This window comes from Salmo trutta, chromosome 38 (assembly GCF_901001165.1).
Source record: "Salmo trutta chromosome 38, fSalTru1.1, whole genome shotgun sequence".
In the NCBI taxonomy this organism is placed as follows: Eukaryota; Metazoa; Chordata; class Actinopteri; order Salmoniformes; family Salmonidae; genus Salmo; species Salmo trutta.
In genome coordinates, this window is record NC_042994.1 from 26,272,971 (window position 1) to 26,297,615 (window position 24,645).

Below are 24,645 nucleotides of genomic sequence, written 5' to 3' on the forward strand. Positions count from 1 at the left end.
ATGAATTAAACAAAAGACAATAAGTAGGTAATTTGACACACAAAAAAAATTGTTGAAGTTGCACTGTGGCTGTATTATAATTGCTTTGGGACATACTTCTATTGCACTGTACAGCGTTACCTCTGGATCTTGGGTCCATGAAATGTGAAGAGTTTACACAAATATTAGCATCGTAGCTCTTATTGCAGAACTTTAACTGTGGGAAATCACCTCACAATTCCATAACCTTTATTTAACTAGGCAAAATCTTATTTAAAATGACAGCCTACCCCGGCCAAACCAGACGACGCTGGGCCAATTGTGCACCGCCCTATGGGACTCCCAATCATGGCCGGATGTGATACAGCCTGCATTCGAACCAGGGACTTTAGTGACACCTCTTGCACTGAGATGCAGTGCCTTAGACCGCTGTGCCACTCGGGAGCCCTGTACATTGCAATATGAATGTTCACTAGGCACTATAGGCTGAATTGTGAGGTGATTTCCCACAGTTAAAGTCCCGCAAAAAGAGCTACGATGCTAATATTTGTGTAAACTCTTCAGAATTGTAATCTGTGGGTGTCAATGAGTAGGTTGGTACCCCATGTCATGAACCCCAGATCCACAAGGCTGTACCCCATGTCATGAACCCCAGATCCATAAGGCTGTACCCCATGTCATGAACCCCAGATCCATAAGGCTGGTACCCCATGTCATGAACCCCAGATCCATAAGGCTGGTACCCCATGTCATGAACCCCAGATCCATAAGGCTGGTACCCCATGTCATGAACCCCAGATCCATAAGGCTGGTACCCCATGTCCTGAACCCAAGATCCATAAGGCTGTACATTGAAGGTATGTTGCAGTCCTGAAGACAATACATCTACAGTGCAATTTTAACATATGTTTTGTGGTGTCAAATTAACTAAATACTGTATTTTTTATGAATTTATATATCATATTCCAAACTTGTTTAACATTACACAGTCCCTCCAGGATTTCGCAGTATTTATATGTGATTTTTGTGGCCAAAAATGGTTGATTTTGCAGAGCTTTTCCGAAATTCTGAGATACATTTTGTGATGTTTCTTTTCACGTTAATTTCATATTAAGCAATAAAAAGTCATATGTGCTCAGTTTTAGGACGATTTTAAGTAGAATACATTATACAAAATCAATTGGGCCATTTTCCACGGTAACAGTGCAGCAATTGGTCAAAATTACGAAGCTGCTTATGATTGGACCCTTTTATGCACTAAAAGTGCGGGTTTGGTCAAAATTGCGAGCTCTCACATAATATGCACTGATTGGTTGATTTTGCATTGAATTATGCGATCTCGGAAACCTGGAGAGACTGATTATGTTGTCCAATTGTGGCATGATTCCACAATTTATATCCGTTTGCATCAGTTTCAATGGGTAACTCTTATTTTGAACCCGAACAGCTTTTTCAACTATTGATTATCAGGCAAATGTTGTTCACAACACACACACAATAAGGAGATAGGAGGGAGACTGTGTGAGAGGTGAAAGCAAAGCAGGGAGGGAAGGTGAATGATTCACAGAGAGAGCAGGGGCATATTCATTACGGAAACCGTCTAACGTTTAAGAACTAAATGGAAGCACACAGAGCAAAATGAGAGTTTCTATTGGGATAAATTCAGGTATGTCCCTCCACGTTTTGTTCCGTTTGCTTCCGTTTGAAAGGCACACTATTTCCAAAATAGTTTTATGTGAAACCACACTGTTATTCTAATCATTTGTTTTATTTAGTATAGTAGAAGCTTATGTCTTAAGGATCCTAAATAATGCCATAGATTAAATTAAATAATATATTAAACTAGATGGCAAAAAAAGTATGACATAAGATGCGAACCTGGTATTCCAACTGATTATAAGCTGCAATGTTATCTTCTGATTCAAAATGTTTTTCATATATTTTTCTTTCCTAAAAAGGTACTAAACAGACTATGCCCTTGGAAGGGAGGGCTAATACTCAGTTCCAGGAACCAGAAGACATGTACGTGACATATGGTATTGGTTCTGGGTCAGAACGAGAAATGTTTTTAATTTGAGCTGATCACTGTTTGCTTTGTATCGGAATATGAAGGTGAACTTTGCTCTATGTGAAGGAGGTGAACTTCGCGACCAGAGATTCTCTGCACTGTGTTTATAAATGCAGAAAGTACAAGAGCTGGAAAATGTAGAAAGTGAATTAATAGTTTGTAAATGGGACCTGGGAGCTACCAGGGCTGTGTATTTACATCCAACGGCTACACAAGGGCGGTATTGGGATCTGAAAGAAACGTGTGGATGACCAAGTCGTAACACTACAATTAGGCCTAGCTGAATGAAAATACAAATACAGTATGTCTTGATAAATAACACAAATCAATCAATACTGATTGTTCTCATGTATATTTCTGTGTTTGTGTCTTAAGTTTTGTCTTATGAATGTTAATAAATACACAGACGACCTTGTTCATTAGTGTGATGATTTTTATTGGTTTGTGATGATTAAAGTTAAAGCAAAGCAGCTGCAGGGATCATTTCAACAGACAGTAAAGATTCTATTTTGGAATGACTGGACAGCAAAACACCCAGAGGAACAGAATGAGAGTACAGTTCTAGAGAACACCAGCTAGAGTTCTACATTCTAGGAGAATTCCAGCCACCAGCCAGTAGTGTGCAGGATCCAGACATGACATCATGCCATGGATTTAATACCTCCTGGTGTCTAACTTTAACAAGACATGTACCCATAATGCATCCATAGTATTACTATCTTTCTTTTATCTGGTGGACATGGGTTTCTGAGTCCTACTCAAACCAAGCATGAGACTGAGACCAGGATTCAATCCCAGCACTTTGTCAGCTATGTGCCATTAAAAGGTCATTTCTGATTGAACTGAAATCATACATTTATCGCGAATTCAGTCTTATTATCATGTTATATTAAGTAGCCTATTGAATCCCAGCCTGAATATTCAGTAGCCTATAGCAGGGTCAGGACTAGTATTCAGTAGCCTATAGCAGGGTTAGGGTAAGTACTGAATATTCAGTAGCCTATAGCAGGGTCAGGACTAGTATTCAGTAGCCTATAGCAGGGTTAGGGTAAGTACTGAATATTCAGTAGCCTATAGCAGGGTCAGGACTGAGTATTCAGTAGCCTATAGCAGGGTTAGGATAAGGACTGAATATTCAGTTGCTGATCAATCGATCGATCGATCAATAGATAGATAGGAGGCTTTTGAACAAAAAACGTTTCATGAGCTGAAATAAAAGATCCCAGAAATGTTCCATACGCACAAAAAGCCAATTTCTCTCAAATTTTGTCCACAAATGTTTCCATCCCTGTTAGTGAGCATTTTATCCTTTGTCAAGATAATCCATTCACCTGACAGGTGTGGCATATCAAGAAGCTGATTAAACAGCATGATCATTACACAGGTGCACCTTGTGCTGGGGACAATCAAAGGCCACTCTAAAATGTGCAGTTTTGTTACACAACACATATTGCAATGCCACAATCAGCAATTGGCATGCTGACTGCAGGAATGTCAACCAGAGCTAATTTACTGTTCATTTCTCTACCATATGCCACTTCCAACGTTGTTTTAGAGAATTTGGCAGTACGTCCAACCGGCCTCACAACCGCAGACCACATGTAACCACACCAGCCCAGGATCATTAGCGGGGTGAGGGGGCGTGCAGAGAAGTATTTCTGTCTGTCGTATAGCCCTTTTGTGTGTGGGGGGGGGGAGAGAGAAAGAGAGAGAGAGAGAGAGCAAGAGAGAGAGAGAGAGAGAGAGAGAGAGAGAGAGCAAGAGAGAGAGAGAGAGAGAAGGGTACTCCAGGGTAGGGTGCTCCTGCATACGGTCACGTTGTTGGACACTAAAGAGAGGTGACGGTGGTTTTGCTAGGGGTGTTGCTACGGGGCTCCAGCCTCAGTTTGATTGGTCGTTTTGGCATCAGCAGACCCTGGTTGTCCATCTCCAATGGGATCTATAGAGAATAACAGAACAGAACATAACCCTGGTTGTCCATCTCCAACATGATCTACAGAGAATAACTAAACAGAACAGAACCCTGGTTGTCCATCTCCAACATGATCTACAGAGAATAACTAAACAGAACAGAACCCTGGATGTCCATCTCCAACATGATCTACAGAGAATAACTAAACAGAACAGAACCCTGGATGTCCATCTCCAAAAGGATCTATAGAGAATAACAAACCATGTTACAACAGGTGACCATGCTAAAACAGGTGGTGACCATGTTAAAACAGGCAGTGACCATGTTAAAAAAGGGTGATGACCATGTTAAAACAGATTGTGACCATGTTAAAAAAGGGTGATGACCATGCTAAAACAGATTGTGACCATGTTAAAACAGGTCCATGTTAAAAAAAGGTGCTGACCATGCTAAAACAGGTGGTGACCATGTTAAAATGATGCTAACCATGTTAAAACAGGTGCTGAACATGTCAAAACAGATGTTGACCATGTAAAACAGGTGGTGACCATGTAAAACAGGCAATGACCATGCTAAGACAGATGCTGACCATGTAAAACAGCTACTTACCATGTAGCTGTTTTAGGTGGTGATAATGTAAAACAGTCGCTGACCATGTTAAAACAGGTGCTGCGGCGAGTGCAGCCTCTATCTATGAATGCTACTGATGTTTGATGATGTCATATTCTGTCTGCTCAGGTGAGCGTCTCACCTCGGTCTCATCACAGACGGAGAAAGTGAAACTCTGGAGGATCTCGACCATGGCCAGTTTGATCATGATCAGGGCGAAACGCATCCCGATACAGTTCCTGGGCCCCGCCCCAAACGGCATGTACGTGTACGGATCAATAGACTCCTTGTTCTCCTTACTGAACCTGGACAGGGAGAGGGCAGACATATTACACATTGTATTGTAGTTGATTTGTGGTTGTGGTTCAGACACATAACACATTGTATTGTAGTCGATTTGTGGTTGTATTGTGGTTGTGGTTCAGATACATTACACATTGTATTGTAGTTGATTTGTGTTTGTGTTCCAGACACATAACACATTGAACTGCAGTACTATGATGCACTGTAGTTACGTTGTAGCAAAATGTAGTAATGCTCTTGTGTTTGTATTGTGGTTGTGTTATGGTTGAATTGTGGTTGTTTTGTGGTTGTGCTGTGGTTGTGTTATGGTTGTACTGTGGTTTTATTAAGGTTGTGTTATGGTTGGATTGTGGTTGTATTGTGGTTGTATTGTTGCTGTGTTATGGTTGTATTGTGGTTGTACTGTGGTTGTATTAAGGTTGTGTTATGTTTGTATTGTGGTTGTGTTATGGTTGTATTGTGCTAGTACTGTGGTTGTATTACGGTTGTGTTATGGTTGTGTTGTGGTTGTGTTATGGTTGTACTGTGGTTGTATTAAGGTTGTGTTATGGTTGGATTGTGGTTACGGTGCGGTCCAGTACCTCTCTGGTTTGAACTCCTCAGGGTCTGACCAGATCTCTGGGTCACGGTGGAGGGTCCACGTGGGAACCAGGACAATGCAGTCTTTGGGGATGACGATGCCATTGATCTCCACCGTCTTCTTGGCGACCCTCTCCAGTCGCGGGGCGATGGGGTACAGTCTCAGAGACTCGTTCAACACACAGTCCAAATAGTCCATCTGCGTCAGAGCTTCGTACTGGATTGGAGCCTGCACCGGGGTTACACACACATCAGTACCTCAACACATCTGGCACCGGGGTTACATACAAATCAGAACCTCACCACATCTGACACCGGGGTTACACACACATCAGTACCTCACCACATCTGACACCGGGGTTACACAAAAATTTGTACCTCCCCACATCTGGCACCGGGATGCCATACACATCAGTACCACACCACATCTGGCACCAGGGTTACACACACATCAGTACCTCACCACATCTGGCACCGGGGTTACACACAGATCAGTACCTCACCACATCTGGCACCCACACAGAATCTACCTCCTCCGGCAGTTTGGTCATGGTGTGGGGGTTACCTTGTTGGGGAACACAGTATCTATCTCCTCCTGCAGTTTGGTCATGGTGTGGGGGTTACCTTGTTGGGGAACACAGTATATATCTCCTCCTGCAGTTTGGTCATGGTGTGGGGGTTACCTTGTTGGGGAACACAGTATCTATCTCCTTCTGCAGTTTGGTCATGGTGTGGGGGTTACCTTGTTGGGGAACACAGTATCTATATCCTCCTGCAGTTTGGTCATGGTGTGGGGGTTACCTTGTTGGGGAACACAGTATCTATCTCCTCCTGCAGTTTGGTCATGGTGTGGGGGTTACCTTGTTGGGGAACACAGTATCTATCGACTTCTGCAGTTTGATCATGGTGTGGGGGTTACCTTGTTGGGGAACACAGTATCTATCTCCTCCTGCAGTTTGGTCATGGTGTGGGGGTTACCTTGTTGGGGAACACAGTATCTATCTCCTCCTGCAGTTTGGTCATGGTGTGGGGGTTACCTTGTTGGGGAACACAGTATCTATCTCCTCCTGCAGTTTGGTCATGGTGTGGGGGTTACCTTGTTGGGGAACACAGTATCTTTCTCCTCCTGCAGTTTGGTCATGGTGTGGGGGTTACCTTGTTGGGGAACACAGTATCTTTCTCCTCCTGCAGTTTGGTCATGGTGTGGGGGTTACCTTGTTGGGGAACACAGTATCTATCTCCTCCTGCAGTTTGGTCATGGTGTGGGGGTTACCTTGTTGGGGAACACAGTATCTATCACCTCCTGCAGTTTGGTCATGGTGTGGGGGTTACCTTGTTGGGGAATACAGTATCTATCTCCTCCTGCAGTTTGGTCATGGTGTGGGGGTTGGTTGCCAGGTTATAGGCCAGGAAACTCATTGTACTGCTGCTGGTCTCGTAGCCGGCGAAGATGAAGATCATGGCCTGAGACAAGATCTCATGATCAGTCAGTCCTGTGGAGGGAGAGAGAGAGGAGAGGAGACGAGACGAGAGGAGAGGAGAGGAAGGGAGAAGAGAGAGAGAGAGAGAGAGATTCCAGGTGTGTTGGTAAATGTAGTTTACAGGTGTGTGTTTGTAACAGGTGTGTGTTTGTAACAGGTGTGTGTTTGTAACAGTAGTTTACAGGTGTGTGTTTGCAACAGTAGTTTACAGGTGTGTGTATCTAACAGTAGTTTACAGGTGTGTGTTGGTAACAGTAGTTTACAGGTGTGTGTTTAAAACAGGTGTGTGTTTGTAACAGCAGTTTACAGGTGTGTGTTTGTAATAGCAGTTTCCAGGTGTGTGTTTGTAACAGCAGTTTACAGGTGTTTGTTTGTAACAGTAGTTTACAGGTGTGTGTTTGTAACAGCAGTTTCCAGGTGTTTGCTCGGCAGGTACCATTAGTCTGATCATCTCCTGTCTTTGTGTCGTTGCCTTTCTGAGAGTCGATCATCAGCTGTAAGAAATCCACCCGACTCTGGAAGCAGATAGACATGAGGTCAAATTCATCCAGTCACAATTAATACAAACAGATTCCACTCTATCTGGACCAATCACAACCAACACAAAGAGATTCTAATATGAATGTAGATATTTGGGTCCCAATAATAGTGTTTTTAAATTCCAACATGATATCGATATGGACGTTCCATATTGGTCACCATCACTAGTTATATTACATATTTACATAGTTATATAATAAATAAATACAGAATATTACAATACAAATACAAATGTTCAGATGAAAATATCAACATAACAATCAAATATAAAACATGTTTACAGTTGAGTTCCCAGTGTCACGTCCAGATTTGATCTTAGCCAGCGAGGCGTAAAAGAAGTCTGTCACCGCAGTCGGGAAGAAAGAAAACTTCATCTTCTCCAAGATAGGACCAGTGAAGGGAAACAACGCTGGAGAAGGAGAGGAACATTTTATAGAAAGTTTTAGTTTATTAATTTGACCATTTAAAAAAACAAGCACATATAAAACTTGAAAAAGCCATACATGAACATGAGTTAAATCATGGAGATTAACACACAGTAAAGTCTGGGACTTATTTCCATTGTTAAATCATGGAGAATAACACACAATAAATTCTGGGACTTATTTCCATTGTTAAATCATGGAGGATAACACACAGTAAAGTCTGGGACTTATTTCCATTGTTAGATCATGGAGGATAACAGACAATCAATTCTGGGACTTATTTCCATTGTTAGATCATGGAGGATAACAGACAATAAATTCTGGGACTTATTTCCATTGTTAAATCATGGAGGATAACACACAATAAAGTCTGGAACTTATTTCCATTGTTAAATCATGGAGAATAACACGCAAAGTCTGGGACTTATTTCCATTCTGGTCCTCTTGAGACATGATGGCTAGACAAGATCGAACACAGTTAAGCACAGTATGGCAGTGATATTTTAATACAAAAACAGAGAAGAAGAACATTTATCTCATCGTTCCAGTTACATCATAGGGGTTATTCATATGGGCACAGAAGACATCAAACATATTTTTATTTTTAAAGCTGCCCAGAGAGGATGTTGTTTTTATGGGCAGAGGCAACTCATTCCATTCTGAGGCTCCAGTACACAAGAAAGTACCTTTCCCAGCATTGCTCCTGAACCTGTATAAGCACACATCAGCAACACCTGATCTGGTGCTGTGATTGTGTGCATCCCTAACACGAGGAAAGTAATCACTTAGATATCTGGGCGCAGGACCATAAATACTCCTGTTAACCAAACCTAGTCTAATCTGGGACACCCTAGCCTAAACAGGCAGCCAGTTGAGTTCCTGAAAGCAGCTCCTGACTACGTGAGTAAGCGGACTCACCTTCAATACTACCCTGATCAGCTTATTCTGGGCTATCTGGAGCTTCCCCTTCATACGTTTGGATAAGCCCCCAAACAACGAAGTACTAGCATAGTCAAAATGGCATTGAATGAGGGCAGTAGCTAGCACTTTCATGGAGTCCTTATCAAGCAGCTTGGACTTTCTAGCCAAAACCTTAGTCCTGGCATTAACCTTCCTTAGCACTTTATTGGCCATGCTCACACCTCCCAAGCTTCCATCAAGGATACATCCCAGGTAGCTAACAGAGGTTTTAGTAGTCAGCACCTGACCCCCTAACTCCACTCTGATTTTAGAGGACCTACTCAATTTAGGTCTGGATCCAAAAATATTTGCTTCAGTTTTCCCTAAGTGCAGAAATAGCTTAATATCTCCAAGCCATTTTCTAATGGTTAGTAAGCTCTGTGCTAATTATGCTCTCCAACATAGTTTTAATTTTGTGAGACACCAGAAGTGTAGTCATCCGCATAAAGAAAAAGACGGCAAGAACAAGCATCTTTCATATCATTAATATACAATTAAAACAGCAATTAAACCAAGCATGCTCCCCTGCGGAACGCCACAACTCATTGGTTTTGCCTGAGACAGTGAACCGTTAACCTCTAATACTTGCTCCCTTCCTGATAAATAGGACTTTACCCAGCCTAGAGGGATACTGCTTAACCCCACTGCCTCCAGTTTGGAGATGAGGAGACAGTGGTTAACTGTATCAAAGGCCTTCTGTAGGTCAAGCAGTACCATTCCACACAGATTTCCCTCAATCTCTTTCCTCATGTACAACTCTCTCCAGGATCTTTGATGTTACACAGAGGATAGATACAGGCCTATAATTCCCAGGGTCAGACTTTATATCATTCTTATACAGAGGTATATAACTTTATAGGATTAAAAAGTACAACTTTGCGTCCTGTGTGTCTGCGCATGCGTGTGCGTGTGCGGTCTCACCGACGAGGAGGAACAGTGGGTTGAACAGGTCAAACTTGAGCATCTTCTTGATGTTGGAAACGAAGGGGTCTGAAGGGTTGTTCAGAGAGTCAATGTCCACACTGAAGGCTGTGCTGGTGACCACGTCCATACTGTAGGGCCCAAAGAACCTGCAACACAAACACAATTACACACCACACAGCTACTGACCTCACAACTACTGACCACAACTACTGACCACACAACTACTGACCACAACCACACAACTACTGACCACAACCAAACAGTTACTGACCAAACAACAACTGACCACAACCACAAAACTAGTGACCACAATCACTCAACTATAGACCACAACCACACAGTTACTGACCACAACTACTGACCTCAACTACTGAACACAACTACTGACCACACAATTATTGACCACAACTACTGACCACAACCACACAACTACTGACCACAACCACACATCTACTGACCACACATCTACTGACCACACATCTACTGACCACACATCTACTGACCACACATCTACTGACCACACATCTACTGACCACACATCTACTGACCACACAACAACAGTGGCAAGACAAAGTATGTGAACCCTTTGGAATTACCTGTATTTCTGAATAAATTTGTTATAAAATTTGATCTGATTTTCATCTTAGTCACAACAGTAGACAAACACAGTGTGCTTAAACTAATAACACAAATTATTGTATTTTTCTTGTCTATATTGAATACATAATTTAAACATTCACAGTGTAGGTTGGAAAAAGTATGTGAACCCCTAGGCTAATGACTTCTCCAAAAGCTAATTGGAGTCAGGAGTCAACTAACCTGGAGTCCAATCAATGAGACGAGATTGGAGATGTTGGTTAGAGCTGCCCTGCCCTATAAAAAACACTCACAAAACCTGAGTTTCCTATTCACAAGAAGCATTGCCTGATGTGAACCATGCCTCGAACAGAAGAGGTCTCAGAAGACCTAAGATTAAGAATTGTTGACTTCCATAAAGCTTGAAAGGGTTACAAAAGTATCTCTAAAAGCCTTGATGTTCATCAGTCCACGGTAAGACAAATTGTCTATAAATGGAGAAAGTTCAGCACTGTTGCTACTCTCCCTAGGAGTGGCCATCCTGCAAAGATGACTGCAAGAGCACAGTGCAGAATGCTCAATGATGTTAAGAAGAATCCTAGAGTGTCAGCTAAAGACTTACAGAAACCTCTGGAACATGCTAACATCTCTGTTGATGAGTCTACAATACGTAAAACAATAAACAAGAATAATGTTCATGGGAGGACACCACAGAAGAAGCCAATGCTGTCCAAAAAAAACAATTTCTGCACGTCTGAAGTTTGCAAAAGTGCACCTGGATGTTCCACAGCGCTACCGGCAAAATATTTTGTGGACAGATGAAACTACAGTTGAGTTGTTTGGAAGGAACACACAACACTGTGTGTGGAGAAATAAAGGCACAGCACACCAACATAAAAATCTCTTCCCAACTGTAAAGTATGGTGGAGGGAGCATCATTGTTTGGGGCTGCTTTCCTGTCTCAGGGCCTGGACAGCTTGCTATCATCAACGGAAAAATGTATTTCCAAGTTTATCAATACTTTTTGCAGGAGAATGGAAGGCTATCTGTCCGCCAATTGAAGCTCAACAGAAGTTGGGTGATGCAACAGGACAACGACCCAAAACACAGAAGTAAATCAACAACAGAATGGCTTCAAGAGAAGAAAATACTCCTTCTGGAGTGGCCCAGTCAGAGTCCTGACCTCAACCCGATTAAGATGCTATGGCAGGACCTCAAGAGAGCGGTTCACACCAGACTTCACAAGAATATTGCTGAACTGAGACAGTTTTGTAAAGAGGAATGGTCCAAAATTCCTCCTGATCATTGTGCAGGTCTGATCCACAACTACAGAAATCGTTTGGTTGAGGTTATTGCTGCCAAAGGAGGGTCAACCAGTTATTAAATCCAAGGGTTCACATACCTCTTCCACCCTGCACTGTGAATGTTTACACGGTGTGTTCAATAAAGACATAAAAACGTATAATTGTTTGTGTGTTATTAGTTTAAGCAGACTTTGTCTTGTTGTGACTTAGATGAAGATCAGATCAAATTTGATGACCATTTATGCAGAAATCCAGGTAATTCCAAAGTGTTCACATACTTTTTCTTGCCACTGTATGTATATATATATATATTTATATGTTTTAATATATATATGTATGTATGTGTATTACAATTAAGACTCAGAGGTGTAAGGTGAAATGTCAGAGGTTAGAGGTCAGGACTCACTCCTTCACTTCGATGGCCTGGTCTTTATCTGCCTGCTTCTTCATTCCGCTCAGCAGGTTAGAAGAGTGCTGCTTCATGATACCAAACATCTATATATATATAGAGAGAGAGAGACAGAGACAGAGAGAAAGACAGAGAGAGAGAGAGAGAAAGAGGTTAGCAGAGTGCTGCTTCATGATTAGGGTTGAATGGCCGAGAGTTACCGCACAAAACCACTTCCTTTTCCTGGGATAAATAACTAAGAGACACCAGTAAATTATGCTCCTTAGCTCTTGGATTCCCATTCAGGAAAAGCTAGACTAGAATAGCTTGCTGGACATTGTTGTTGTTGTTACATTTCCTATACAAATAGACTAATCGAAGAGGGATGCAAGCTCTTGTTTGCTGAATGTTAAATAGAGCAGCCAATAGAAATCACGGGTAGTTTGAAAGAAGAGCGAACGCACAATGGTGGTAAGCTGTAGCAGTTATTTATTCAGACCCATAACCATTCAGATGGTGGTAAACTATAGCAGTTATTTATTCAGACCCATAACCATTCAGACCCATAACCATTCAGATGGTGGTAGACTATAGCAGTTATTTATTCAGACCCATAACCATTCAGATGGTGGTAGACTATAGCAGTTATTTATTCAGACCCATAACCATTCAGACCCATAACCATTCAGATGGTGGTAGACTATAGCAGTTATTTATTCAGACCCATAACCATTCAGATGGTGGTAGACTATAGCAGTTATTTATTCAGACCCATAACCATTCAGATGGTGGTAGACTATAGCAGTTATTTATTCAGACCCATAACCATTCAGATGGTGGTAGACTATAGCAGTTATTTATTCAGACCCATAACCATTCAGATGGTGGTAGACTATAGCAGTTATTTATTCAGACCCATAACCATTCAGATGGTGGTAGACTATAGCAGTTATTTATTCAGACCCATAACCATTCAGATGGTGGTAGACTATAGCAGTTATTTATTCAGACCCATAACCATTCAGATGGTGGTAGACTATAGCAGTTATTTATTCAGACCCATAACCATTCAGATGGTGGTAGACTATAGCAGTTATTTATTCAGACCCATAACCATTCAGATGGTGGTAGACTATAGCAGTTATTTATTCAGACCCATAACCATTCAGATGGTGGTAAGCTGTAGCAGTTATTTATTCAGACCCATAACCATTCAGATGGTGGTAGACTATAGCAGTTATTTATTCAGACCCATAACCATTCAGATGGTGGTAGACTATAGCAGTTATTTATTCAGACCCATAACCATTCAGATGGCGGTAAACTATAACAGTTATTAATTCAGACCCATAACCATTCAGATGGCGGTAAACTATAGCAGTTATTTATTCAGACCCATAACCATTCAGATGGTGGTAGACTATAGCAGTTATTTATTCAGACCCATAACCATTCAGATGGCGGTAGACTATAGCAGTTATTTATTCAGACCCATAACCATTCAGATGGTGGTAGACTATAGCAGTTATTTATTCAGACCCATAACCATTCAGATGGCGGTAGACTATAGCAGTTATTTATTCAGACCCATATAACCATTAAATCTTCGTGAAGAGAAGTGAAAGCCATCTGCATCTAATAGTAGTCCTATATTATGATTCAAGCATTTCATTAGAATGAAGAACATAGGGGTCCTGGGTGGTGCAGCGGTCAAAAGCACTGCACAGCCTGGTGTTCGATCCCAGGCTGTGTCACAACCGACCTTGACCGTGAACCCTATAGGATGGCACACAATTGGCCTATCGTGCTCTAGCGACTTCTTGTGACAAGGCCGGGCGCCTGCAAACTGACTCGGGTTATCAGTCGAACAAAGTTTCACATTAGTAATGCTGAAATCCAGGTAAAACAGGAAGTAGGTGGTCAGGCGGGTCATGTTTCAGAGGACGCATGACTCCACCTTTGAATAATAATGTAAATAAGGTATCTATAATAAGTTTATAAAGAGTTTATAACAAGCTATAATGAGTTTATATAGAGTTTATAACAAGCTATAATGAGTTAAAGAGTTTATAACAAGCTATAATGAGTTAATAAAGAGTTATAACAAGTTATAAAGTGTTTATAACATGTTGATAAAACATAGAAAGGGAGAGATGGAGGGATGGTTCTACCTCTTTTAGTCGTCCAGAGGTAAAGGAAGGTGAGAGGACACTGCGGATCCGTCTCCATGTATCGTCCTCGGCGACGGACAACGCATCAAATAGCTCGCCGTTCAGATGGAAGTTCTAAAACATGGAGGACAGTTGTATTAAATATCAAACAGCTCGCCGTTCAGAATTAATTTCTGAAACACAAAAAATGTATTAATAATATCAGTAATAATGTTAGGATTATTATTATTGAGATTATTATTAGGGGATGTGTGTGTGTGTGTGTGTGTGTGTGTGTGTGTGTGTGTGTGTGTGTGTGTGTGTGTGTGTGTGTGTGTGTGTGTGTTTGTGTGTGTGTGTGTGTGTGTGTGTGTGTGTGTGTGTGTGTGTGTGTGTGTGTGTGTGTGTGTCTCACCCTGCGGTTGGTGAAGATGTTGTAACACTCTTTAATCAGGACGGTCTTGATCATGCTTTTGTCCATGATACACAGAACAGGCTGCCTCCCATCATAGATCCTTCACAGAGGAGAAACACACCTGGTTTAACCACTATATATTCACCTACATGGTACACAGAACAGACTGCCTCCCATCATAGATCCTTCACAGAGGAGAAACACTCCTGGCTTTAACCACTATATATACACCTACATGGTACACAGAACAGGCTGCCTCCCATCATAGATCCTTCACAGAGGAGAAACACACCTGGCTTTAACCACTATATTTACACCTACATGTTACACAGAACAGACTGCCTCTCATTGTACATCCTTCACAGAGGCATTTTGTTAAATTACAGCCCTATTCTAATATTGATTAAATACATTTTAAAAACTCATAAATCTACACACAATACCGCATAACGAGAAGCGAAAACGGCTTTTAACCTTATTTACATAAGTATTCAGACCCTTTGCTATGCGACTCCAAATTGAGCTCAAGTGCATTCTGTTTCCATTGATCTACAACTTGATTGGAGTCCACCTGTGGTAAATTCAATTGATTGGACATGATTTGGAAAAGCACACACCTGTCTATATAAGGTCCCACAGTTGACAGCGCACGTCAGAGCAAAAACCAAGTGATGAGGTTGAAGGAATTGTCCGTAGAGCTCCGAGACAGGATTGTGTCGAGGCAAAGATCTGGGGAATGGCACCAAAACATGTCTGCAGCATTGAAGGTCCCCGAGAACACAGTGGCCTCCATCATTCTTAAATGGAAGAAGTTTCGAACCACCAAGACTCTTCCTAGAGCTGGCCGTCCGGCCAAACTGAGCAATCGGGGGAGAAGGGCTTTAGTCAGGGAGGTGACCAAGAACCCGATGGTCACTCTGACAGAGTTCTAGGGTTCCTCTGTGGAGATGGGAGAACCTTCAAGAAGGACAACCATCTCTGCAGCCCACCATCCATCAAGCCTTTTATGGTAGAGTGGCCAATCGAACATCTCTGGAGAGACCTGAAAATAGCTGTGCAGCGACGCTCCCCATTGAACCTGACAGAGCTTGAGAGGATCTGCAGAGAAGAATGGGAGAAACTCCCCAAATACAGGTGTGCCAAGCTTATAGCATCATACCCAAGAAGACTTGAGGCTGTAATTGCTGCCAAAAGTGCATCAACAAAGTACTGAGTAAAGGGTCTGAATACTAATAGTGTAAATGTGATATTTCTGGGGGGGGTTTTATACATTTGCAAAAATGTATAAAAATCTGTTTTTGCTTTTTCATTATGGGGTATTGTGAGTAGATTGATGAGAGGGGAAAACGATTTAATCCATTTTAGTATAAGGCAACATAACAAAATGTGGAAAAAGTGAAGGGGTCTGAATACTTTCCGAATGCACTACATACACCTACATGGTACACAGAACAGACTGCCTCCCATCATAGATCCTTCACAGAGGAGAAACACATGGTTGGGGAGTAACGGATTACATGTAAGGGATCTTTTTTTAAACGTTAACTGTAATCTGTTACATTAACAGCAAAAAAATATTGTAATCAGATTACAGATATTTTTGAAAAACTAGATGATTACTTTGAGGATTACTTTAAATTCAGAAAAGATGTTTGTGAAAAAATATCTTTGACACTTCTCTGTTTTCTCAATGACATTCAAATCAGCATTGAAAAGAGCCGCAAGTTTAAGTTTGTTTAATCCTATTATTATATATAGTAGTGTTAGGTTCTGATTTCTTGACTTATGAAATCATGAAATATACTTATTCCTGTCACTGAGGGAGAGAGGGGAATTTATCATGTTTACATTATGTCAGGATATGTTATTGTCATGGATCCTATGAGAGGAGGATAGACACCGTCTGGTACAAGAAAAGCCGTGAGGAGGAGCGAGCACTTTGAGGCAGAGGTCAGGTCAGATGAAGTGAGGAAGAACAGGAATCACTAAGGTTCTGTATTGGCTGTTCAGATGTGTAGGAGGAGACTCAGCGTAGGAGAAAGGGTTAAACATCAGTGTTTGTGTGAATATGTCTTTTGTCTGATGCAGCTGTATTGACGCTAATGAGCGAATAAACTTGATTTAAGCTTTACTAATCATCCGTGAGTTTTACTGGGTTCATTTAGAACCTAACAGTAGAAAGCGATGGGTTAGAAGAAGCCTACATAACCAACCCAGGAAGTAAAATGTATTGCCTCTTAAAGGGAAAGTCATCTAAAGTAACTGAATGTAATCAGATTACGTTACTGAGTTTGGGGTAATGTTGGACAGGTAAAACTAGGTACTGAATGTAATCCGATTACGTTACTGAGTTTGGGGTAATGTTGGACAGGTAAAACTAGTAACTGTAACGGATTACATTTAGAAAGTAACCTACCCAACACTGGAAACCCACACATTTATTAACCACCTCTTATAAAATGACATAGAAAACATTATTCTGGTTTTGGTTGACATTACTAATACTATTCCTCATGGTCACATGACAGCTTGAGCAGGTGATGAATTGTAAGGAAAGAGCATATTACAGTTGTGAGTCATCCTAGTACGGTACAGCCAACTGAACTCACCCCCAGATTCTCCCGTACTTCTGAAAGCACTCTGTGTCAAAGTTAGTGAAACCCTGTACACAGAGAGGCAGAGAGAGGTAGAGAGAGGTAGAGAGAGAGAGAGAATTAGAGAGAGAATGAGAGAGCAAGTGAGAGAGAGAGAGAGAGAGAGAGAGAGAAAGAGAGAGATAGAAAAAAAGAAACAGCTGATTCATGCCCTAGGAGATCATGTAGGTGTGTCTTACACCTGAACAGAGAACACACCTGAAACAGGTGAGGGTTGAGGAGGGTTTGTTATTTTCTATGGTCCCCAGGTTCAAGCAACACTTCTAGACTGATCATGTCTCATATTACCTTTTATTTATCTATTGTTAAAACAACCGGCTAGTGCTCTTTTTCCTTCTCAATGTATTGTTTTACATGGGAGAAAACTAACACTACTGTTTAAAATATGAGAGAGATGTTTATTCTGAATGGGTACTAACCTTTTTATACTCCATCATTGTGCCAAAGTAAGGTAGGGGTTTGGGACCAGGGACACCCATCTTAGTGAAAACACCATAGGGCCAGTACCCGTACCTGTACACACACGTTAACTAGTAATATGTTCTACAGAAGTATACAAAATATATATCTTATCTTGCATTGTTGGAAAAGGACCCCTAACTAAGCATTTCACTGCTAGTCTACACCGGTTAACTACGATAAATGTGACAAATAACATTTGATTTGATGTAAGTCAATGTTATCATTGTTGGAAGAGGACCCCTAACTAAGCATTTCACTGCTAGTCTACACCGGTTAACTACGATAAATGTGACAAATAACATTTGATTTGATGTAAGACCTTACACTACTATTAGGGTGATGAGGAGGGCCAGGAGGGTCCAGGTCTCAGCGGAGAAGTATGGCAGAAAACTCATCATCTTTCCTCTGGTTCGGTTCCCTGCCGCTTCAGAAAACAAAGGTTCCGATTTCTCTCAGGCTCGTTTGAGTTCACTTGTCCAATGGTCTGACAGGTTTTGAGTTGTTTTCTCTGTCTGGTTCTAGTGTGGTTCTTCTGTGCACGCGGCAGATCTCAACTACCAACCGTTGCTCTTCTCCGTACTCTGTTTGAGACCGTGCAGGTTACAAGTGGTTATTGTATCCCGTCGGAAAAGCACATGTGTGATGCTAGCTAGAATAAGGATGAGCCACAATGGAATTTGCGGTTCGACTTCAAAATAAAAGTCCCATACTGTAACTGACGCAAACGGATAAAAATAGTGGATATAATGCCATATTTGGACAAGATAATGCTGAACAGGGTTAGAATGTTGTTATTTGAATTAAACAAAAGACAATAAGTAGTACATTTGACACAAAAAATTGTTGAAGTCGCACTGTGGCTGTATTATAATTGATTTGGGACATACTTCTATTTTACTGTACAGCGTTACCTCTGGATCTTGGGTCCATGAAATGTGAAGAGTTTACACAAGTATTAGCATCGTAGCTCTTATTGCAGGACTTTAACTGTAGGAAATCACCTCACAATTCCATAAGTTTATTTAAAAAAGAATAACATTTAACCTTTATTTACCTAGGTAAGTCAGTTAAGAACAAATTCTTATTTACAATGACGGCCTACCCCGGCCAAACCCAGACGATGCTGGGCCAATTGTGTGCCACCCTATGGGACTCCCAATCACGTCCGGATGTGATACAGCCCGCATTCAAATCAGGGACTTTAGTGACGCCTCTTGCACTGAGATGCAGTGCCTTAGACCGCTGTGCCACTCGGGAGCCCTGTACATTGCAATATGAATGTTCAATAGGCACTATAGGCTGAATTGTGAGGTGATTTCCCACAGTTAAAGTCCCGCAATAAGAGCTACAATGCTAATTTTTGTGTAAACTCATTCTAATTGTAATCCGTGGGTGTCAATGACTAGGTTGGTACCCCATGTCATGAACCCAAGATCCATCAGGCTGTACCCCATGTCATGAACCCAAGATCCATAAGGCTGGTACCCCACGTCATGAACCCCAGATCCATAAGGCTGTACCCCATGTCATGAACCCAAGATCCATCAGGCTGGTACCCCACGTCATGAACCCAAGATCCATCAGGCTGTACACTGAAGGTATGTTGCAGTCCTGAAGACTATACATCTACAGTGCAATTTTATCAGATTTTATTTGGTGTCAAATTAACTAATTATTATCTTTTGTTGAATTTATATAACATTATTCCAACCTTGTTTTCGAATTATCTCGTCCAAATGTAGCATGATTCCATTTGTATCCGTTTGCATCAGTTTCAATTGGTAACTTTTATTTTGAAAACCGAACCACCGATTCTACTATTGTTGCTCAGGCAAATGTTGTTCACGACAAACACGCAATAAGGAGATAGGAGGGACACTGTGTGAGAGGTCAATGCGAAGTAGGGATATTTATTCTCCCTTTTGTACTTTAACTATTTGCACATCATTACACCACTGTGTGTAGACATAACATGACATTTGAAATCTGGATGTGGAAAAGTGTTCATCTGGATATTTACTTTGGTCGAAAGGATGGTTAAAATCAAAAACACAATAACAAGCTAACCCACTTCCTTGTTACATTAGGAGACTCGCGTGCGCGCGCACACACACACACGTTAACTCCGCCTGACCCTCACAGCCACTCAGCTGTAATCGTCAGTCCTGGTGCCGTGCCAACAGTAACAACACAGCATTTTCCATACACAACAGTAAATCACAGATAGAACAACGAGCCAGATGTTTCACCGGATAAATAAATCTGAAGCATCCGGTTGGTATTTCCACTCCCGCCAAATATGGTGATGAGAGGCCATGGCCGTCAGTGGGAGAAGACGGAGCGAGATTCTCATTGATGAAACATTTTATCTCAGTCGGTTTTCTGTTTCCCAAACTAGAATCTGTTGTCGACTTTAGCCTTTGCCAAAGTTACAAAAAAATGGGGTTGTTTAGGATGAGTGCAAGGGCGAATTTAGTCAATGCACATATTAACCTCACAGAGTAGGTGTTCCCTAACGGAAATCAAATCAAATTGTATTAGTCACATGCGCCCAATACAACAGGGTAGACCTTACAGTGAAATGCTTATTTACGAGCCCCTAACCAACAATGCAGTTTCAAAATACACAGATAAGAATAAGAGATAAAAGTAACAAGTAATTAAAGAGCAGCAGTGAAATAACAATAGCTAGACTATATACAGGGGGTTACCAATACAGAGTCAATGTGCGGGGGCACCGGTTATTTGAGGTGGTATGTACATGACGGTAGAGTTATTCAAGTGACTATGCATAGATGATAACAGAGAGTAGCAGTGATGTAAAGAGGGGTGAGAGGGTGGGGGGGGGGCACTGCAAATTGTCTGGGTAGCCATTTGACTAGATGTTCAGGAGTCTTATGGCTTAGGGTTAGAAGCTGTTTAGAAGCCTCTTGGACCTAGACTTGGCGCCCCGGTACCGCTTGCCATGCGGTAGCAGAGAGAACAGTCTATGACTAGGGTGGCTGGAGTCTTTGACAAATTTTAGGGCCTTCCTCTGACACCGCCTGGTATAGAGGTCCTGGATGGCAGGAAGCTTGGCCCCAGCGATGTACTGGGCCGTTCGCACTACCCTCTGTACTGCCTTGCGGTCAGAGGCTGAGCAGTTGCCATAAAAGGCAGTGATGCAACCAGTCAGGATGCTCTCGATGGTGCAGCTGTAGAACCTTTTGAGGATCTGAGGACCCATGCCAAATCTTTTCAGTGTCCTAAGGGGGAATAGGTTTTGTCGTGCCCCCTTCACGACTGTCTTGGTGTGCTTGGACCATGTTAGTTTGTTGATGATGTGGACACCAAGGAGTTTGAAGCTCTCAAACTGCTCCACTCCAGCCCCGGCTGTCACGGTCGTCGTAATGGATGGACCAAGGCGCAGCGGGTATGTGAATGCTCATTTTATTTAACACGAAACAAAACAAGAAAACGATGAACGGACGACAAACAGCCTTGTAGGCTCACACAGCAGTACAAAGAACAATCTCCCACAATCCCCAAAACAAACAAACTCCTAATTATAGGACCTTCAATCAGAGGCAACAATAACCAGCTGCCTCCAATTGAAGGCCCCAATCCCAAATACTAAACATAGAAATAAACACCCTAGAAACAGACATAGAACTGTACAACATAGAACTAAACCAAAAACCCCGGAAACATAAATAAAACGCCCCTCTACATAAACACACACTCAAAACCATATAAAACAAATACCCTCTGCCACGTCCTGACCAAACTATAATAACAAATAACCCCTTTACTGGTCAGGACGTGACACCGGCGATAAGAATGGGGGCGTGCTCGGTCCTCTTTTTCCTGTAGTCCACAAACATCTCCTTTGTCTTGATCACGTTGAGGGAGAGGTTGTTGTCCTGGCACCACACGGCCATGTCTCTGACCTCCTCCCTTTAGGCTGTCTCGTCGTTGATCAGGCCTACCACTGTTGTGTCATCAGCAAATGTAATGATGGTGTTGAAGTCATGCCTGGCCATGCAGCCTTGAGTGAACAGGGAGTACAGGAGGGGACTGAGCACGCACCCCTGAGGGGCCCCAGTGTTAAGGATCAGCATGGCGCATGTGTTGTTACCTACCCTTACCACCAGGGGGTGGCTCGTCAGCAAGTCCAGGATCCAGTTGCAGAGGGAGGTGTTTCGTCCCAGGGTCCTTAGCTTATTGATTTGAGGGCGCTATGGTGTTGAACCCTGAGCTGTAGTCAATGAATAGCACTCTCACATAGGTGTTCCTTTTGTCCAGGTGGGAAAGGATGGTGTGGAGTGCAATGGAATTTGCATCATCTGTTGATCTGTTGGGGCGGTATGCGAATTGGAGTGGGTCTAGGGTTTCTGGGATGATGGTGTTGATGTGAGCCATGACCAGCCTTTCAAAGCACTTCATGGCAACAGACGTGAGTGCTATGGGTCAGTAGTCATTTAGGGAGGTTACCTTAGTGCTCTTGGGCACAGGGACTATGGTGGTCTGCTTAAACATGTTGGTATTACAGACTCGGACAGGGAGAGGTTGAAAATGTCAGTGAAGACACTTGCCAGTTGGTCAGCTCGTAGTACACGTTCTGGTAATCTGTTTGGCCCAGCGGCCTTGTGAAGGTCTTACTCACATCGGCTGTGGAGAGCGTGATCACACAGTCTTGTGGAACAGCTGGTGCTCTCATGCATGTTTCAGTGTTATTTGCCTCGACGCGAGCATAGAAGTAGTTTAGCTCGTCTGGTAGGCTTGTGTCACTGGGCAGCTCTCGGCTGTGCATCCCCTTGTAGTCTTTAATGGTTTGCAAGCCCTGCCACATCCGACGAGCGTCAGAGACGGTGTAGTATTGATGCTTTGCCTGTTTGATGGTTCCTCGGAGGGCATAGCGGGATTTCCAATTATCTTCCGGGTTAGAGTCCCACTCCTTGAAAGCGGCAGCTCTAGCCTTTAGCTCAGTGCGGATGCTGACTGTAATCCATGTTTTCTGGTTGGGTTATGTACTTACGGTCACTGTGGGGACGACGTCATCGATGCACTGATTGATGAAGCCAGTGACTGATGTGGTGTCCTCCTAATGCCATCGGAAGAATCCTGGAACATATTCCAGTCTGTGCTAGCAAAACAGTCCTGTAGCTTGGCATTTGCTTCATCCGACAAATTTTCTATTGACCGATTCACTGGTGCTTCCTGCTGTAAGTTTTCCTGCATTAAAGTCCCCAGCCACTAGGAGTGCCACCTCTGGATGAGCGTTTTCCTGTTTGCTTATGGCAGTATGCAGCTCATTGAGTGCAGTCTTAGTGTGCCAGCATCGGTTTGTGCTAGTAAATAGACAGCTACGAAGAATATAGATGAAAACTCTCTTGGTAAATAGTGTGGTCTACAGCTTATCATGAGATACTCTACCTCAGGCGAGCAAAACCTCAAGACTTCCTTAGATATCATGCACCAGCTGTTGTTTACAAATATACATAGACCACTACCCCTTGTCTTACCAGAGGCTCCTGTTCTATCCTGTCAATACAGTGTATAACCCACCAGCTGTATGTTATTGTCATCGTTCAGCCACAACTCGGTTAAACATAAGATATTACAGTTTTGAATGTCCTATTGGTAGGATATACATGCTTGTAGTTTGTCCACTTTAATATCCGGCAATTATACATTGGCAAATCATACCGATGGCAAAGGCAAATTAGCCACTCGTCGCCGAATCCTCACAAGGCACCCCGATCTCCTTTCGCGATACCTCCGTATTTGTCTCCTACGAATGATGGGGATGAGGGTCTGTTCAAGTGTCTGGAGTAAGTAAATCCCTCTCGTCCAACTTATTAAAGAAAGATTATTCATCCAGTTCAAGGTGAGTAATCCTGATGTCCAGAGGCTCTTTTCGGTCATAAGAGACGGTAGCAGCGACATTATAAGTTACAAAACATCGGGAAATAGCACGGTTGGTTAAGAGCCCATAAAACGGCAGCCATACTCTCCGGAGCCATCATCATATAGCTAGTACTAGTAGCTAGCTAGTTAGTTATACCTAGCTAGTTAGATATACCTAGCTAGTTAGATATACCTAGCTAGTTAGTTATACCTAGCTAGTTAGTTATACCTAGCTAGTTAGATATACCTAGCTAGTTAGTTATACCTAGCTAGTTAGTTATACCTAGCTAGTTAGATATACCTAGCTAGTTAGTTATACCTAGCTAGTTAGTTATACCTAGGTAGCTTACTTTTCTCCAAATTAATCTCATGGTGCGGGGGTTACCTTGTTGGGGAACACAGTATCTATCTCCTCCTGCAGTTTGGTCATGGTGTGGGGGATACCTTGTTGGGGAACACAGTATCTATCACCTCCTGCAGTTTGGTCATGGTGTGGGGGATACCTTGTTGGGGAACACAGTATCTATCTCCTCCTGCAGTTTGGTCATGGTGTGGGGGTTACCTTGTTGGGGAACACAGTATCTATCTCCTCCTGCAGTTTGGTCATGGTGTGGGGGTTACCTTGTTGGGGAACACAGTATCTATCTCCTTCTGCAGTTTGGTCATGGTGTGGGGGTTACCTTGTTGGGGAACACAGTATCTATCACCTCCTGCAGTTTGGTCATGGTGTGGGGGTTACCTTGTTGGGGAACACAGTATCTATCTCCTCCTGCAGTTTGGTCATGGTGTGGGGGTTACCTTGTTGGGGAACACAGTATCTATCTCCTCATGCAGTTTGGTCATGGTGTGGGGGATACCTTGTTGGGGAACACAGTATCTATCTCCTCCTGCAGTTTGGTCATGGTGTGGGGGTTACCTTGTTGGGGAACACAGTATCTATCTCCTCCTGCAGTTTGGTCATGGTGTGGGGGATACCTTGTTGGGGAACACAGTATCTATCTCCTCCTGCAGTTTGGTCATGGTGTGG

At 42.5% G+C, this 24,645-nt stretch overlaps 1 protein-coding gene across 1 annotated transcript; it reads right to left on the reverse strand.

Moving 5' to 3' along the window:
* Positions 1 to 3,596: 3,596 nt before the first annotated feature.
* On the reverse strand, positions 3,597 to 18,356 carry LOC115178489 (cytochrome P450 3A27-like). The gene is made up of 13 exons (XM_029739702.1): positions 18,054 to 18,356; positions 17,687 to 17,780; positions 17,223 to 17,275; positions 14,614 to 14,713; positions 14,220 to 14,333; positions 12,067 to 12,155; positions 9,778 to 9,926; positions 7,753 to 7,880; positions 7,368 to 7,446; positions 6,783 to 6,943; positions 5,453 to 5,679; positions 4,711 to 4,873; positions 3,597 to 3,986 (listed from the first exon to the last, which is right to left on the reverse strand). Exons 1-13 carry the CDS (start codon positions 18,125 to 18,127, stop codon positions 3,876 to 3,878), a joined length of 1,542 nt encoding a protein of 513 aa, XP_029595562.1. The 5' UTR covers positions 18,128 to 18,356; the 3' UTR covers positions 3,597 to 3,875.
* Between the last annotated feature and the right edge of the window lie 6,289 nt (positions 18,357 to 24,645).